The sequence below is a fragment of the Labrus mixtus genome, chromosome 9 (genome assembly GCF_963584025.1).
Source record: "Labrus mixtus chromosome 9, fLabMix1.1, whole genome shotgun sequence".
Lineage (NCBI taxonomy): Eukaryota > Metazoa > Chordata > Actinopteri > Labriformes > Labridae > Labrus > Labrus mixtus.
The window spans coordinates 3,057,020-3,075,000 of record NC_083620.1 but is presented as its reverse complement, the minus strand read 5'-3'; the positions used below and the strand labels follow the sequence as shown (position 1 = coordinate 3,075,000).

General features: G+C 44.0%; 1 protein-coding gene across 1 annotated transcript in view; it reads right to left on the bottom strand.

Annotated features, from left to right (window-relative positions):
- The window catches only part of fat3a (FAT atypical cadherin 3a), a 122,915-nt gene that overhangs the window by 76,262 nt on the left and 28,672 nt on the right, over window positions 1-17,981 (bottom strand). Inside the window, exon 3 of the mRNA XM_061045963.1 lies at window positions 1-50. This exon is cut by the window's left edge and continues 277 nt beyond it. Within this exon, the coding sequence (XP_060901946.1) occupies window positions 1-50 (50 nt within the window). The remainder of the gene's footprint in view (window positions 51-17,981) is intronic.

The window sequence follows — 17,981 nt, the reverse complement described above, 5'->3', positions numbered from 1 at the left end:
ATAGGAGTCCTTGGTCTCGCGGTCCAACATGTCAGTGGTGTAGATCATACCTGATGGAGGAAGAGGAGACGGGTTTTAATTTTGTCGGTACCAAAACATTTTTAATGTATGCAATTTAGACAGTATTTTACTATTTTAATAATAATGTATTCAATTATTGGTGCCAAGAAATCATTTTTTGTCAATCAAGCATGTATTTATATCATCAGATTTATACTAGATTCTTGTTGATGTTTAAACTTTTGGTATCATATCAACATTAATGCAAAAATCTTTCACTTCATTGGTCGTTTTTTGGAGGACTGAATTATTTTATTCTGAGTAATCAAAGAGAATCAACCTCTACAATTACACTCTCACACCTGATAGTTAAAGTGTTAAATATACCTGAAGACACAGCTGTTTAACACAGCAGGCAGACAATGTGTGTGTGTGTGTGTGTGTGTGTGTGTGTGTGTGTGTGTGTGGGTGTGTAGTGCCATCTTAAGCAGTAATATTGTCTCTGCTTATTAGACCTAGAGGCTGATTCCTCTCGTCAAAAAGCACTTGGACTCACACACACACACACACACACACACACACACACACACACACACACACACACACACACACACACACACACACACACACACACACACACACACACACACACACACACACACACACACACACACGCGCAGACACAGGAGTATCTTAAGCATGTAAGTGTAGCTGTTAGCCGCTCCATTTGCTCTGCTGCTCTAATGGAGACCATCATGAAATATTCACTGACCGACTCACAGAGGAGCTACACAGCTATTACTGTCACACACACACACAATCACCAGTCTGTTAGTGTGATTGGGTTCCTAAGGTGTAGTCTCTGCTGATGAAAAAATAATTCACCTTTATTCTCAAAGTAATGTTTTAGTTCATCTGTATAGCAGTCTTAATTAAACTGTAAATGATTCTCTCTCTCTCTATCTCGCTCTCTCTCTCTCTCTCTGAAGTGATCTGGAGTAGTTGAAGTATCTGACTGTAGTAGTAGTATTAACAGAATTATTAGTATTAGTGCTCTAGAGTAGACTGATGTTCAAGCAGCTTTGTATGAATGTGGGAAAACTGTTCATTCAGAGGGCAGAAGAGGAGGAACATAATCTGCTGTGATTTCATTATTGATCCTATCTAACAATGCTGTTAAAGGTTTCTGCCTGTTAGTGCAGCAACACACAAACATTTTGGCCGAAAGTCCTTTAACAGGATAGCTGCAAGCGACACCCAAAGCTCCTTAAAGTTGGACACTGTCTCCTGAGGAAACATCTCGAGGGTTCTGATACTGACAAATATCAAGATTCATTTAAAAAAGGACATACAATAACACGCATAATGCAGTATTCATTTTAAACCAAAAACACAAAGGTTTGAACTGTAGAGTTCACAAATCAATGTTTGGTGGATTAATCCTGGTTTTTAATCCAGAACATCTCCTCTCTGTGTTACTACAGGAGAACACCTCCTCTCTGTGTTACTACAGGAGAACATCTCCTCTCTGTGTTACTACAGGAGAACACCTCCTCTCTGTGTGTTACTACAGGAGAACACCTCCTCTCTCTCTGTGTTACTACAGGAGAACACCTCCTCTCTCTGTGTGTTACTACAGGAGAACACCTCCTCTCTCTGTGTTACTACAGGAGAACACCTCCTCTCTCTCTGTGTTACTACAGGAGAACACCTCCTCTCTCTGTGTTACTACAGGAGAACACCTCCTCTCTGTGTGTTACTACAGGAGAACACCTCCTCTCTGTGTGTTACTACAGGAGAACACCTCCTCTCTGTGTGTTACTACAGGAGAACACCTCCTCTCTGTGTTACTACAGGAGAACACCTCCTCTATGTGTTACTACAGGAGAACACCTCCTCTCTGTGTGTTACTACAGGAGAACACCTCCTCTCTGTGTGTTACTACAGGAGAACACCTCCTCTCTCTCTGTGTTACTACAGGAGAACATCTCCTCTCTGTGTGTGTTACTACAGGAGAACACCTCCTCTCTGTGTGTGTTACTACAGGAGAACACCTCCTCTCTCTCTGTGTTACTACAGGAGAACACCTCCTCTCTGTGTTACTACAGGAGAACACCTCCTCTCTGTGTTACTACAGGAGAACACCTCCTCTATGTGTTACTACAGGAGAACACCTCCTCTATGTGTTACTACAGGAGAACACCTCCTCTCTCTGTGTGTTACTACAGGAGAACACCTCCTCTCTGTGTGTTACTACAGGAGAACACCTCCTCTCTCTCTGTGTTACTACAGGAGAACACCTCCTCTCTGTGTTACTACAGGAGAACACCTCCTCTCTGTGTTACTACAGGAGAACACCTCCTCTATGTGTTACTACAGGAGAACACCTCCTCTCTCTGTGTGTTACTACAGGAGAACATCTCCTCTCTGTGTTACTACAGGAGAACACCTCCTCTCTGTGTGTTACTACAGGAGAACATCTCTCTCTCTGTGTTACTACAGGAGAACACCTCCTCTCTGTGTTACTACAGGAGAACACCTCCTCTCTCTCTGTGTTACTACAGGAGAACACCTCCTCTATGTGTTACTACAGGAGAACATCTCCTCTCTCTGTGTGTTACTACAGGAGAACACCTCCTCTCTGTGTTACTACAGGAGAACATCTCCTCTCTCTGTGTTACTACAGGAGAACACCTCCTCTATGTGTTACTACAGGAGAACACCTCCTCTCTCTGTGTTACTACAGGAGAACACCTCCTCTCTGTGTTACTACAGGAGAACACCTCCTCTCTGTGTGTTACTACAGGAGAACACCTCCTCTCTGTGTTACTACAGGAGAACACCTCCTCTATGTGTTACTACAGGAGAACACCTCCTCTCTGTGTGTTACTACAGGAGAACACCTCCTCTCTGTGTGTTACTACAGGAGAACACCTCCTCTATGTGTTACTACAGGAGAACACCTCCTCTCTGTGTTACTACAGGAGAACACCTCCTCTCTGTGTTACTACAGGAGAACACCTCCTCTCTGTGTTACTACAGGAGAACACCTCCTCTATGTGTTACTACAGGAGAACACCTCCTCTCTGTGTTACTACAGGAGAACACCTCCTCTCTCTCTGTGTTACTACAGGAGAACACCTCCTCTCTCTGTGTGTTACTACAGGAGAACACCTCCTCTCTGTGTGTGTTACTACAGGAGAACATCTCCTCTCTCTGTGTTACTACAGGAGAACACCTCCTCTATGTGTTACTACAGGAGAACACCTCCTCTCTCTCTGTGTTACTACAGGAGAACATCTCCTCTCTCTCTGTGTTACTACAGGAGAACACCTCCTCTCTGTGTGTTACTACAGGAGAACACCTCCTCTCTGTGTTACTACAGGAGAACACCTCCTCTCTGTGTTACTACAGGAGAACACCTCCTCTCTGTGTTACTACAGGAGAACACCTCCTCTCTGTGTTACTACAGGAGAACATCTCCTCTCTGTGTTACTACAGGAGAACACCTCCTCTCTGTGTTACTACAGGAGAACACCTCCTCTCTGTGTTACTACAGGAGAACATCTCCTCTCTGTGTGTTACTACAGGAGAACATCTCCTCTCTCTGTGTGTTACTACAGGAGAACACCTCCTCTCTGTGTTACTACAGGAGAACACCTCCTCTCTGTGTTACTACAGGAGAACACCTCCTCTCTGTGTTACTACAGGAGAACACCTCCTCTCTCTGTGTGTTACTACAGGAGAACACCTCCTCTCTGTGTTACTACAGGAGAACATCTCCTCTCTCTCTGTGTTACTACAGGAGAACACCTCCTCTCTGTGTTACTACAGGAGAACATCTCTCTCTCTGTGTTACTACAGGAGAACATCTCCTCTCTCTGTGTGTTACTACAGGAGAACACCTCCTCTCTGTGTTACTACAGGCGAACACCTCCTCTCTATGTGTTACTACAGGAGAACATCTCCTCTCTCTGTGTGTTACTACAGGAGAACACCTCCTCTCTGTGTTACTACAGGCGAACACCTCCTCTCTATGTGTTACTATAGGAGAACACCTCCTCTCTGTGTGTTACTACAGGAGAACACCTCCTCTCTGTGTTACTACAGGAGAACACCTCATCTCTGTGTTACTACAGGAGAACACCTCCTCTCTCTGTGTTACTACAGGAGAACACCTCCTCTCTGTGTTACTACAGGAGAACACCTCATCTCTGTGTTACTACAGGAGAACACCTCCTCTCTGTGTTACTACAGGAGAACACCTCCTCTCTGTGTTACTACAGGAGAACACCTCCTCTCTCTGTGTGTTACTACAGGAGAACACCTCCTCTATGTGTTACTACAGGAGAACACCTCCTCTCTGTGTTAATACAGGAGAACATCTCCTCTCTGTGTGTTACTACAGGAGAACACCTCCTCTCTGTGTTACTACAGGAGAACACCTCCTCTCTGTGTGTTACTACAAGAGAACACCTCCTCTCTGTGTTACTACAGGAGAGCACCTCCTCTCTGTGTGTTACTACAAGAGAACACCTCCTCTCTCTGTGTTACTACAGGAGAACACCTCCTATCTGTGTTACTACAGGAGAACACCTCCTCTCTCTCTGCGTTACTACAGGAGAACATCTCCTCTCTGTGTTACTACAGGAGAACACCTCCTCTCTGTGTTACTACAGGAGAACACCTCCTCTATGTGTTACTACAGGAGAACACCTCCTCTCTCTGTGTGTTACTACAGGAGAACACCTCCTCTATGTGTTACTACAGGAGAACATCTCCTCTCTCTCTGTGTTACTACAGGAGAACACCTCCTCTCTCTGTGTTACTACAGGAGAACATCTCCTCTCTCTGTGTGTTACTACAGGAGAACACCTCCTCTCTGTGTTACTACAGGAGAACACCTCCTCTCTCTCTGTGTTACTACAGGAGAACACCTCCTCTCTCTGTGTGTTACTACAGGAGAACACCTCCTCTCTGTGTTACTACAGGAGAACACCTCCTCTCTCTGTGTTACTACAGGAGAACACCTCCTCTCTCTGTGTTACTACAGGAGAACATCTCCTCTCTCTGTGTTACTACAGGAGAACACCTCCTCTCTCTGTGTTACTACAGGAGAACACCTCCTCTCTGTGTTACTACAGGAGAACACCTCCTCTCTCTGTGTGTTACTACAGGAGAACACCTCCTCTATGTGTTACTACAGGAGAACATCTCCTCTCTGTGTTACTACAGGAGAACACCTCCTCTCTGTGTTACTACAGGAGAACATCTCCTCTCTGTGTTACTACAGGAGAACACCTCCTCTCTCTCTGTGTTACTACAGGAGAACACCTCCTCTCTGTGTGTTACTACAGGAGAACACCTCCTCTCTGTGTGTTACTACAGGAGAACACCTCCTCTATGTGTTACTACAGGAGAACATCTCCTCTCTGTGTTACTACAGGAGAACACCTCCTCTCTGTGTTACTACAGGAGAACACCTCCTCTATGTGTTACTACAGGAGAACACCTCCTCTATGTGTTACTACAGGAGAACACCTCCTCTCTGTGTTACTACAGGAGAACATCTCCTCTCTCTGTGTTACTACAGGAGAACACCTCCTCTCTCTGTGTTACTACAGGAGAACACCTCCTCTCTGTGTTACTACAGGAGAACACCTCCTCTCTGTGTGTTACTACAGGAGAACACCTCCTCTCTCTGTGTGTTACTACAGGAGAACACCTCCTCTCTCTGTGTGTTACTACAGGAGAACACCTCCTCTCTGTGTGTTACTACAGGAGAACACCTCCTCTCTCTCTGTGTTACTACAGGAGAACACCTCCTCTCTGTGTGTTACTACAGGAGAACACCTCCTCTCTGTGTGTTACTACAGGAGAACACCTCCTCTCTGTGTGTTACTACAGGAGAACACCTCCTCTCTGTGTTACTACAGGAGAACACCTCCTCTATGTGTTACTACAGGAGAACACCTCCTCTCTGTGTGTTACTACAGGAGAACACCTCCTCTCTGTGTGTTACTACAGGAGAACACCTCCTCTCTCTCTGTGTTACTACAGGAGAACATCTCCTCTCTGTGTGTGTTACTACAGGAGAACACCTCCTCTCTGTGTGTTACTACAGGAGAACACCTCCTCTCTCTGTGTGTTACTACAGGAGAACACCTCCTCTCTGTGTGTTACTACAGAAGAACACCTCCTCTCTCTCTGTGTTACTACAGGAGAACACCTCCTCTCTGTGTTACTACAGGAGAACACCTCCTCTCTGTGTTACTACAGGAGAACACCTCCTCTATGTGTTACTACAGGAGAACACCTCCTCTCTCTGTGTGTTACTACAGGAGAACATCTCCTCTCTGTGTTACTACAGGAGAACACCTCCTCTCTGTGTGTTACTACAGGAGAACATCTCTCTCTCTGTGTTACTACAGGAGAACACCTCCTCTCTGTGTTACTACAGGAGAACACCTCCTCTCTCTCTGTGTTACTACAGGAGAACACCTCCTCTATGTGTTACTACAGGAGAACATCTCCTCTCTCTGTGTGTTACTACAGGAGAACACCTCCTCTCTGTGTTACTACAGGAGAACATCTCCTCTCTCTGTGTTACTACAGGAGAACACCTCCTCTATGTGTTACTACAGGAGAACACCTCCTCTCTCTGTGTTACTACAGGAGAACACCTCCTCTCTGTGTTACTACAGGAGAACACCTCCTCTCTGTGTGTTACTACAGGAGAACACCTCCTCTCTGTGTGTTACTACAGGAGAACACCTCCTCTCTGTGTTACTACAGGAGAACACCTCCTCTATGTGTTACTACAGGAGAACACCTCCTCTCTGTGTGTTACTACAGGAGAACACCTCCTCTCTGTGTGTTACTACAGGAGAACACCTCCTCTATGTGTTACTACAGGAGAACACCTCCTCTCTGTGTTACTACAGGAGAACACCTCCTCTCTGTGTTACTACAGGAGAACACCTCCTCTCTGTGTTACTACAGGAGAACACCTCCTCTATGTGTTACTACAGGAGAACACCTCCTCTCTGTGTTACTACAGGAGAACACCTCCTCTCTCTCTGTGTTACTACAGGAGAACACCTCCTCTCTCTGTGTGTTACTACAGGAGAACACCTCCTCTCTGTGTGTGTTACTACAGGAGAACATCTCCTCTCTCTGTGTTACTACAGGAGAACACCTCCTCTATGTGTTACTACAGGAGAACACCTCCTCTCTCTCTGTGTTACTACAGGAGAACATCTCCTCTCTCTCTGTGTTACTACAGGAGAACACCTCCTCTCTGTGTGTTACTACAGGAGAACACCTCCTCTCTGTGTTACTACAGGAGAACACCTCCTCTCTGTGTTACTACAGGAGAACACCTCCTCTCTGTGTTACTACAGGAGAACACCTCCTCTCTGTGTTACTACAGGAGAACATCTCCTCTCTGTGTTACTACAGGAGAACACTTCCTCTCTGTGTTACTACAGGAGAACACCTCCTCTCTGTGTTACTACAGGAGAACATCTCCTCTCTGTGTGTTACTACAGGAGAACATCTCCTCTCTCTGTGTGTTACTACAGGAGAACACCTCCTCTCTGTGTTACTACAGGAGAACACCTCCTCTCTGTGTTACTACAGGAGAACACCTCCTCTCTGTGTTACTACAGGAGAACACCTCCTCTCTCTGTGTGTTACTACAGGAGAACACCTCCTCTCTGTGTTACTACAGGAGAACATCTCCTCTCTCTCTGTGTTACTACAGGAGAACACCTCCTCTCTGTGTTACTACAGGAGAACATCTCCTCTCTCTCTGTGTTACTACAGGAGAACACCTCCTCTCTGTGTTACTACAGGAGAACATCTCTCTCTCTGTGTTACTACAGGAGAACACCTCCTCTCTGTGTTACTACAGGAGAACATCTCCTCTCTCTCTGTGTTACTACAGGAGAACATCTCCTCTCTCTGTGTGTTACTACAGGAGAACATCTCCTCTCTCTCTGTGTTACTACAGGAGAACACCTCCTCTCTGTGTTACTACAGGAGAACATCTCCTCTCTCTCTGTGTTACTACAGGAGAACATCTCCTCTCTCTGTGTGTTACTACAGGAGAACACCTCCTCTCTGTGTTACTACAGGCGAACACCTCCTCTCTATGTGTTACTACAGGAGAACATCTCCTCTCTCTGTGTGTTACTACAGGAGAACACCTCCTCTCTGTGTTACTACAGGCGAACACCTCCTCTCTATGTGTTACTATAGGAGAACACCTCCTCTCTGTGTGTTACTACAGGAGAACACCTCCTCTCTGTGTTACTACAGGAGAACACCTCATCTCTGTGTTACTACAGGAGAACACCTCCTCTCTCTGTGTTACTACAGGAGAACACCTCCTCTCTGTGTTACTACAGGAGAACACCTCATCTCTGTGTTACTACAGGAGAACACCTCCTCTCTGTGTTACTACAGGAGAACACCTCCTCTCTGTGTTACTACAGGAGAACACCTCCTCTCTCTGTGTGTTACTACAGGAGAACACCTCCTCTATGTGTTACTACAGGAGAACACCTCCTCTCTGTGTTAATACAGGAGAACATCTCCTCTCTGTGTGTTACTACAGGAGAACACCTCCTCTCTGTGTTACTACAGGAGAACACCTCCTCTCTGTGTGTTACTACAAGAGAACACCTCCTCTCTGTGTTACTACAGGAGAGCACCTCCTCTCTGTGTGTTACTACAAGAGAACACCTCCTCTCTCTGTGTTACTACAGGAGAACACCTCCTATCTGTGTTACTACAGGAGAACACCTCCTCTCTCTCTGCGTTACTACAGGAGAACATCTCCTCTCTGTGTTACTACAGGAGAACACCTCCTCTCTGTGTTACTACAGGAGAACACCTCCTCTCTCTGTGTTACTACAGGAGAACACCTCCTCTCTCTGTGTTACTACAGGAGAACACCTCCTCTCTCTGTGTGTTACTACAGGAGAACACCTCCTCTCTCTGTGTTACTACAGGAGAACATCTCCTCTCTGTGTTACTACAGGAGAACACCTCCTCTATGTGTTACTACAGGAGAACACCTCCTCTCTCTGTGTGTTACTACAGGAGAACACCTCCTCTATGTGTTACTACAGGAGAACACCTCCTCTATGTGTTACTACAGGAGAACACCTCCTCTCTGTGTTACTACAGGAGAACACCTCCTCTCTGTGTTACTACAGGAGAACACCTCCTCTCTCTGTGTTACTACAGGAGAACACCTCCTCTCTGTGTTACTACAGGAGAACATCTCCTCTCTCTGTGTGTTACTACAGGAGAACACCTCCTCTCTGTGTTACTACAGGAGAACATCTCCTCTCTCTCTGTGTTACTACAGGAGAACACCTCCTCTCTCTGTGTTACTACAGGAGAACATCTCCTCTCTCTGTGTGTTACTACAGGAGAACACCTCCTCTCTGTGTTACTACAGGAGAACACCTCCTCTCTCTCTGTGTTACTACAGGAGAACACCTCCTCTCTCTGTGTGTTACTACAGGAGAACACCTCCTCTCTGTGTTACTACAGGAGAACACCTCCTCTCTCTCTGTGTTACTACAGGAGAACACCTCCTCTCTCTGTGTTACTACAGGAGAACATCTCCTCTCTCTGTGTTACTACAGGAGAACACCTCCTCTCTCTGTGTTACTACAGGAGAACACCTCCTCTCTGTGTTACTACAGGAGAACACCTCCTCTCTCTGTGTGTTACTACAGGAGAACACCTCCTCTATGTGTTACTACAGGAGAACATCTCCTCTCTGTGTTACTACAGGAGAACACCTCCTCTCTGTGTTACTACAGGAGAACATCTCCTCTCTGTGTTACTACAGGAGAACACCTCCTCTCTCTCTGTGTTACTACAGGAGAACACCTCCTCTCTGTGTGTTACTACAGGAGAACACCTCCTCTCTGTGTGTTACTACAGGAGAACACCTCCTCTATGTGTTACTACAGGAGAACACCTCCTCTATGTGTTACTACAGGAGAACACCTCCTCTATGTGTTACTACAGGAGAACACCTCCTCTCTGTGTGTTACTACAGGAGAACATCTCCTCTCTCTGTGTGTTACTACAGGAGAACACCTCCTCTCTCTGTGTGTTACTACAGGAGAACACCTCCTCTCTCTGTGTTACTACAGGAGAACATCTCCTCTCTCTGTGTGTTACTACAGGAGAACACCTCCTCTCTGTGTTACTACAGGAGAACACCTCCTCTCTGTGTGTTACTACAGGAGAACACCTCCTCTCTCTCTGTGTTACTACAGGAGAACACCTCCTCTCTGTGTTACTACAGGAGAACATCTCCTCTCTGTGTTACTACAGGAGAACACCTCCTCTCTGTGTTACTACAGGAGAACACCTCCTCTCTGTGTTACTACAGGAGAACATCTCCTCTATGTGTTACTACAGGAGAACATCTCCTCTCTGTGTTACTACAGGAGAACACCTCCTCTCTGTGTTACTACAGGAGAACACCTCCTCTCTGTGTTACTACAGGAGAACACCTCCTCTCTCTCTGTGTTACTACAGGAGAACACCTCCTCTCTCTCTGTGTTACTACAGGAGAACACCTCCTCTCTCTCTGTGTTACTACAGGAGAACACCTCCTCTATGTGTTACTACAGGAGAACACCTCCTCTCTCTCTGTGTTACTACAGGAGAACACCTCCTCTCTCTCTGTGTTACTACAGGAGAACACCTCCTCTCTCTGTGTTACTACAGGAGAACACCTCCTCTCTCTCTGTGTTACTACAGGAGAACACCTCCTCTCTCTGTGTTACTACAGGAGAACACCTCCTCTCTCTCTGTGTTACTACAGGAGAACATCTCCTCTCTCTGTGTTACTACAGGAGAACACCTCCTCTATGTGTTCCTACAGGAGAACATCTCCTCTCTCTGTGTGTTACTACAGGAGAACACCTCCTCTCTGTGTGTTACTACAGGAGAACATCTCCTCTCTGTGTGTGTTACTACAGGAGAACACCTCCTCTCTCTGTGTGTTACTACAGGAGAACACCTCCTCTATGTGTTACTACAGGAGAACACCTCCTCTATGTGTTACTACAGGAGAACACCTCCTCTATGTGTTACTACAGGAGAACACCTCCTCTCTCTGTGTTACTACAGGAGAACATCTCCTCTCTCTGTGTGTTACTACAGGAGAACACCTCCTCTATGTGTTACTACAGGAGAACACCTCCTCTCTGTGTTACTGCTGCAGGACACACTACCTTTTTTCACCACATTCACACACTGATGGCTGCTATGTAAAGTGTCCATCAGTATTAACTCATCCATTCATGCAACATTCACATTTCACTGAGGGTTCTCCGCCGTCTCTACCACTGAGTGCTATACCCGACAGCTTTTCTGCCAGCTTCCTGTCTTTCTCTTTATTTTCATCCTCATTAAAATGTCTGAATATACAGTATGTCCTTAGTTTGAAGACTGAAATAAACAAGTGTATAATGGCTCAAAAAGGACAGAATCTATGCAACATGAAGATTACATTACCTCAAAGATTACATCAAAAGAAACAAGCTGCAAAAATCCACAATAAGCACAAAAGTCCAAAATAATAAAATTCATACAGAGCAAATATGCTGCAAATTTTCAAACAATGCAAAGTCAGAAACGAACCCACAGAACTAATGCAACAGAAATCACACTGAATGTCATCCGAGCAGAATATGGTGAAGGCCAGTGTGTGAGCCGGAGAGCGAGCTCAGATTATCTCTGATTCTTTTATTCACTCAGCCTGAAGGGCTGCACGCTGCTCATTTCTCAGATACTCACAGAATCAGTGAGCTTCAACATTTCTGACCTTCACTTCTACTTCTTCACTCTGCTGAGCAGGTCAAACTGTTTCCCTGACACAGACATACAACTCTCCAGAGTACACACAAAACACACACACACACACACTAAGAGTTAAAGTGAAAATCTGTGAGAGCAGCAGAACGAAGGTCGCTTTCAAGAATTCTGCTTCAGTCCACAGACAAGAGGCGCTGACAGGCTGAGAAATGAACAAACACCGACTCCAACAATATACCATCCCTGTGCAAAGAAACCTTCATTATGTACACACCTGTATGTGACAAAAGGAGAGGAACACACACACACACACACACACACACTGACAGTCCTGTGAGTCTGAAACAAACAGGTTCAGGTTTCTCTGAGCTGCTTTCAGCTCTGTGTGATAAAATATAGTGAGAGTGAAACACAACACACACACACACACACACACACACACACACACACACACACACACACACACACACACACACACACACACACACACACACACACACACACACACACACACACACACACACACACACACACACACACACACACACACACACACACACACACACACAAACAAAAAACATCTTCTTGGTAGAACCAAAATAAACAGCATGACAGAATGTCAGGACTGCAAAACTAGAACAGAATAAAATATAATCAAAACAATTTTGTCGTGTCTATTTTTATGTCATAATTACCATCCAGCCTGTAGATATAAAATATAGATTTTTTTAAATTATTCTATCAAAAACCTGAAGATGAATTGTCTTTAACACACTAAAACATGTGGTCATTCATATATTTACTTTTTAAAGGAAAACTGCATTCAGTTTGAGTTGTTTTTCATTTATTATCTATACCGCTTTTCACGTTCGGGGTCAATCAATTATTTGTATAGCGCCAATTCATAACAAGTGTTATCTCAAGACGCTTTACAAAAGAACGGGTAAAAACTCCCTGGACTGGTTGCCAGTCAATCCCAGGGCTGAAATATAAACCCTTTTCCCACATACGGAAATTCTCCTGACAAACTCCGGAGATTAGGCTACCCAGAGGGCCTACAGGCTATTATTTTCGCAAATTTTTCGAGCGGACTTTACCCAGAGTTTCTCCTCCCAGACCTCTAGTATTTTTTCCGCAGAAAGTCAGAGTGAGCTGATGTAAGAACGCCGAAGCATATACTCCGGAGAATTCATCTCGAGCCAATAGGAAGAGAATGATGTGTATATACAGTGACTGCTGAATGGATAGAGTGTCTGTACGCGACCACTACGATCTCCGTGCACATAATTAAATAAAAATAAAATAAAAATAACTGAAAAACTGTAACCTCCACCATAACTCATTATTTATTAAAACTGCAATATAATAATGATGAATAATATATCCATGATAACAAAGTGCAATTTTGAAACAAACAGCACAATAATCTTGATAATGTGTGTATATATTCCATCTGACTCTTATTCCTGTAAATATTTATTCTACCTATTATTGATATCTTGCTTACATTCCTATTCTATTTGATTCATATTTTTATTAACATATTTCTACTGCTATATTGTATATTTTGGAGAAACTGTAACGATGGAATTTCCCTCTGGGATTAATAAAGTATTTCTGATTCTGTAATTAAACGTCTGCATTCTGTGTGCATCTCAATGCTGTAAATATCTAGATATTATCCGGAGTGCATATGTGAAAACGGCTATAGAGACAGACGAAGAGCATTCTTGTGTAATAACATTATAAAAAATCATTGTGCTCATGTGTAAAATGGGATTTTACATTTGTAAGCTGATTGTGAAATAAAATATAAGTATCGTAATGTTGGACAACAAAGCATCAGTACCCAAACATACAGTTTACAAGACCGACTTTTAAGTCCTAATTTTTCATCTAATAAGGGGGCTGCTTCCTATGTTCTGGTAGAACACATATACCAGTATAAAATGCTGATAGATGAGCTGTCACTAGAAGCTCAGCTGCCACTATCACCTACTGCATGCTACATGATGTTATAAAAAAATCATTGTGTATTGCAAGCAGCTGCTTCACTGGATAAATAATGCTGGGTTACATAGCGATGTGGACCAGTCTGCTGGCTCCACGTTTTCCCATCTTTTCTCCTTCATGAGGTCATAATGGTGCAAGTAAAGAAAACAGCGGTATACTGTTCAGTAAATAAAGACTCCTTAAAATAAGACAAGTGACCAGAAGAGGTGGACAGAGCTACTCAAAGGCTGTGGGTCTGTTCTTCACAACTCTCAGTATTACTGGAGGCTGAGAGCTCAACTAGAGGATAGGAAGCTAGCAGGATTACAAACTCCACATGGTGAAAACAAATGGTACTAAAAGAGCTTTACGGCTTCACAGGCACTGCACAACGTGGACTTTGATGAACTCAAACGAAATCATCACACAGGAAGACCTTTTAAAAAAAAAATATTCTCCCTGAGAGACGCATAAAAACCAACTGTGTCTTATATACTGGGGAGAATTATATTACAGATTTACAGTATACTGTGTCTGTATCTTTGTGAATAGATTTTAAGAGCCTTCTCCAGGAATGGACATCACAAAAAATATAAAAATAATGCACATTTGTGACTTCTGTATATCAGATTTGAGAGGGTATATTTTCTCTTTCAGACTCTGCCTGCAGGGTCCTGCATCAGTCACACATTCTCCCAATCTGTGCATGTGTGTGTGTGTGTGTGTGTGTGTGTGTGTGTGTGTGTGTGTGTGTGTTTTAGGGGGCTGCAGGGATGTTCAGGTTGTCCTTCCCCTGCAGCAGGATTATCACCTGAGATCCCCTGCTAGCATTAGAGATAAAGTGAGGTTTGTTTGTATGTGTGTGTGTCTCTGTGTGTGTGTGTGTGTGTGTGTGTGTGTGTGTGTGTGTGTGTGTGTGAAGTGAGAAAGTGAAGTGATGAGGGTATGCTAGGCAATGAAGGTGCTTCTTGTGGTATAATGATGCAGGACGATTTAAAGGGATAGAGCTGCTTTTATTTTTTTATTTTAAGGGAATCTGAAATATTTTTTTTAAGCCGAGCATACACTGTAAAAAAGTTATCTTACACTGTGTCAGTGAATCGTTTAAGACACACAACCATAGCTCAGGTTCAATTGTCTCATATGCATGGCTCAAATACAAACACCGACGAGAATGCTCTCTCTCTCTCTCACACACACACACACACACACACACACACAAGTGTAATGCAGACTCAATCAGGATAAAAAGCCCTGAAGGAATTGGCTGGTGGCTCTGTGTCTGGGTGAGTGTGTGCAGTCGTACGACCAAAATTAAAAACATCAGAAATTGATTTGACTGGTTGGGAGCAGCTGAGATGGTCATGATCAGCAGTCATTCCCCCCTGTACACTATACACTACATCTGGCTGATATTCAGCAGACTAAAGGCCCTGACACACAAAGGAGAACGTTGGTGAGCGGTCGTCGCCCTAGTTTTTGCAGTGTGTCCAGCTTCGTCGGCCTTTAAGAATCAGTCTTGTGATTAAAAAAACTGGTCTACATCGTTCTGAAATCTTACTATAATTGCCCGGCTCAACCTGAAACACATGAGTCAGAGGAGCAGTGATTCTCAAATACAGGTATACACAGGTATGTTGAGGCAGGTATGTAAAGAACATATAAAACCTGCTGCTCTCTTTCCTCCTTAATAAGAGACTAACATGATGAAGAGACAATGTGCATCTCAATTATCTGTTCAGATTTGTATCAGCTGGTTTGTAAACAGCTCTCTCACACAGAACATCCCAACAGAGTTTGGTGGATCTGACAGAGACACACAGGTGTGGAGAGAGACTGGTACAAGGTGAAGCAGGAGAACATGAAACAGAGTGCAGGTTTACAGCTAGGACATGTCACATGATGGGGATGAAGATTGTGAGGAGGAGGAGGAGGAGGGAGACTCGCGATATTTCATCATCTTTATTTCTTCTTCATGCCCTCTGATTCTCAGAAACAGGAAGTGAGGTCGCCTCAGGTGTGATGATGTAACTGGCTGCAGTCTGAAGGTCTCTCTGAGGATTTTTGATTTCTGCTTCACAGTCAGATGTTCTTTTTCATGTCACTTCACTTTTGTTGTCTGATCAAAAAAAGAACTTTTATGAGCAGAATGAACAAACCACTCATCTTTCTATGGCCGTGTCTCAGCCAATCAGAGTGCAGATGCTGCCTTTTCATCTTTATCCCCTTTAACCCCCCTCCTCATCCTCTCTTGTCCTCACCATCCTCCTCCTGTGCATCCATGGGCGTATGTTGGGGGAGTGGGACTGACCACCCGGGCCCCCAATGGAGACATGGGCTCTTATTGGTCTGGACTCAAATGTTATAAAAGATGTAAATAGGACATTGTTTAATTTGTTGTTATTGTTTGATTTAAACTGCAAAAGCATTTTTAAACCTGTAACACTTATAGTAATTTAAATATAGTATAAAATCCAACATTATTGATACCTCTTTGATACCATGGCAACAACAATACAAGTCCAAGACACCCAATATACGGAAGTTTTATTTCTTGTTTTAAATGAACAAATATTGCAACACCATAATGTCAAAATTGCAAAGTGTCGATGATAAAAAAAAATAGAGTTTTCATTTTTAAATATGTAGAAATAAAGGGGCATAATGTTGACAGCCTTGATTTAAATCACCTGACATCACTCTGATACCTCACCTTTCCCAAAACCATTTCATGGTTATAAATGAAGTGTGTGTGTGTGACTCTGTGTGTGTGTGTGTGTGTGTGTGTGTGTGTGTGTGTGTGTGTGTGTGTGTGTGAGTAATGAAGTGTGTATAATTCTGCAGCACACACACACTCACAGGCTGACCTGAACTGCACTAACACACATTCATAACCACATGTTAACACTGATCTTCATCAGCTCCATCATGTTGTTGTTTTGTAGCTTCAGGCCCCCCCCCCACACACACACACACACACACACACACACACACACACACACCCGCACCATATACACACACAAACACACATGCTCACGCACACCGTTTGTTTTGTAGTTTGTAGTTACATAACAAACTGACTCAATGTGTCTGTTATTTTCATTGAGATGTGTGCAGATCTTATGAAGCGTGTGTGTGTGTGTGTGTGTGTGTGTCTCAGTGACTCATAGCAGCACATGCTCAGATTCATCCTGACTGTGTGGAGATGAAAATAATCAGTCATGTCTCTCAACCTGCCGGGACGTCTACCTGTTGTCTTGATCATAATATATAACACGTGGTTATCTCTGTTTCTTAATGTGGCCCAGGACTCATGAGCGTTTACATATCAAACCAAAAATAGACAAATGAGTCCCAGACCCCCTCAGTTAGTGGTCTCAGGATGCTTTGGGGTGCGGCTGTTCACCTGTGATCTGAACACCCAGGAGGGATGTTAAAGACAAACAGTAAACCTCCGTCAGCTGTTTTACACGTCTGACACATGGTTCTGTTTATCATTGTTTGACTTTGGAGTGCACTGCTCATTCTGCTGCATCAGCATCAAACAGCAGCACGACCAAAGCTGAGGAGGAAGAGTCTGCATGCTGCAGCAGCAATAACACAAACTAAGAAAAACTACAACCACAGAGACTACTGAACAGTCATATGTTAGCCTGACTTTACATTTAATCCTGCTTCAATGATCTGCTAAAGATCTTCTGGAGTCAATGAGCTGCATTCAGCAATTAATGACTTTTTTTGGCGGGGGGGAAACATCAAATTTGAAAGTTAATCACACCAACAGAAAAATATTTAAAAAATCCAAAAGCCCATTGGTGTTCATCCCAGGACGATGAGCAACGAAGCATCCAAAAATCAGTACACACACACATGCTCGCACGTGCACACACTCACATAGAGCCAGAGCCGGTCGGAACCCTCTTATAGTTCCCTAGGCAAGATTTAGCCTCGCCCCTTGTATTGCAACCAACTCTACCACCAATCACAGTGTTCACACACTTAAAGAAAACTGGCATTCAGCATTATGTTTTACAGATTATCTTCATTTAAACCTGATATTTATCGGTATGGTCAGTGTCACTCACTTGTGATAACTCGTCTGCCCTCCTCCCCAACAGTGAGCAGGTAGCGTG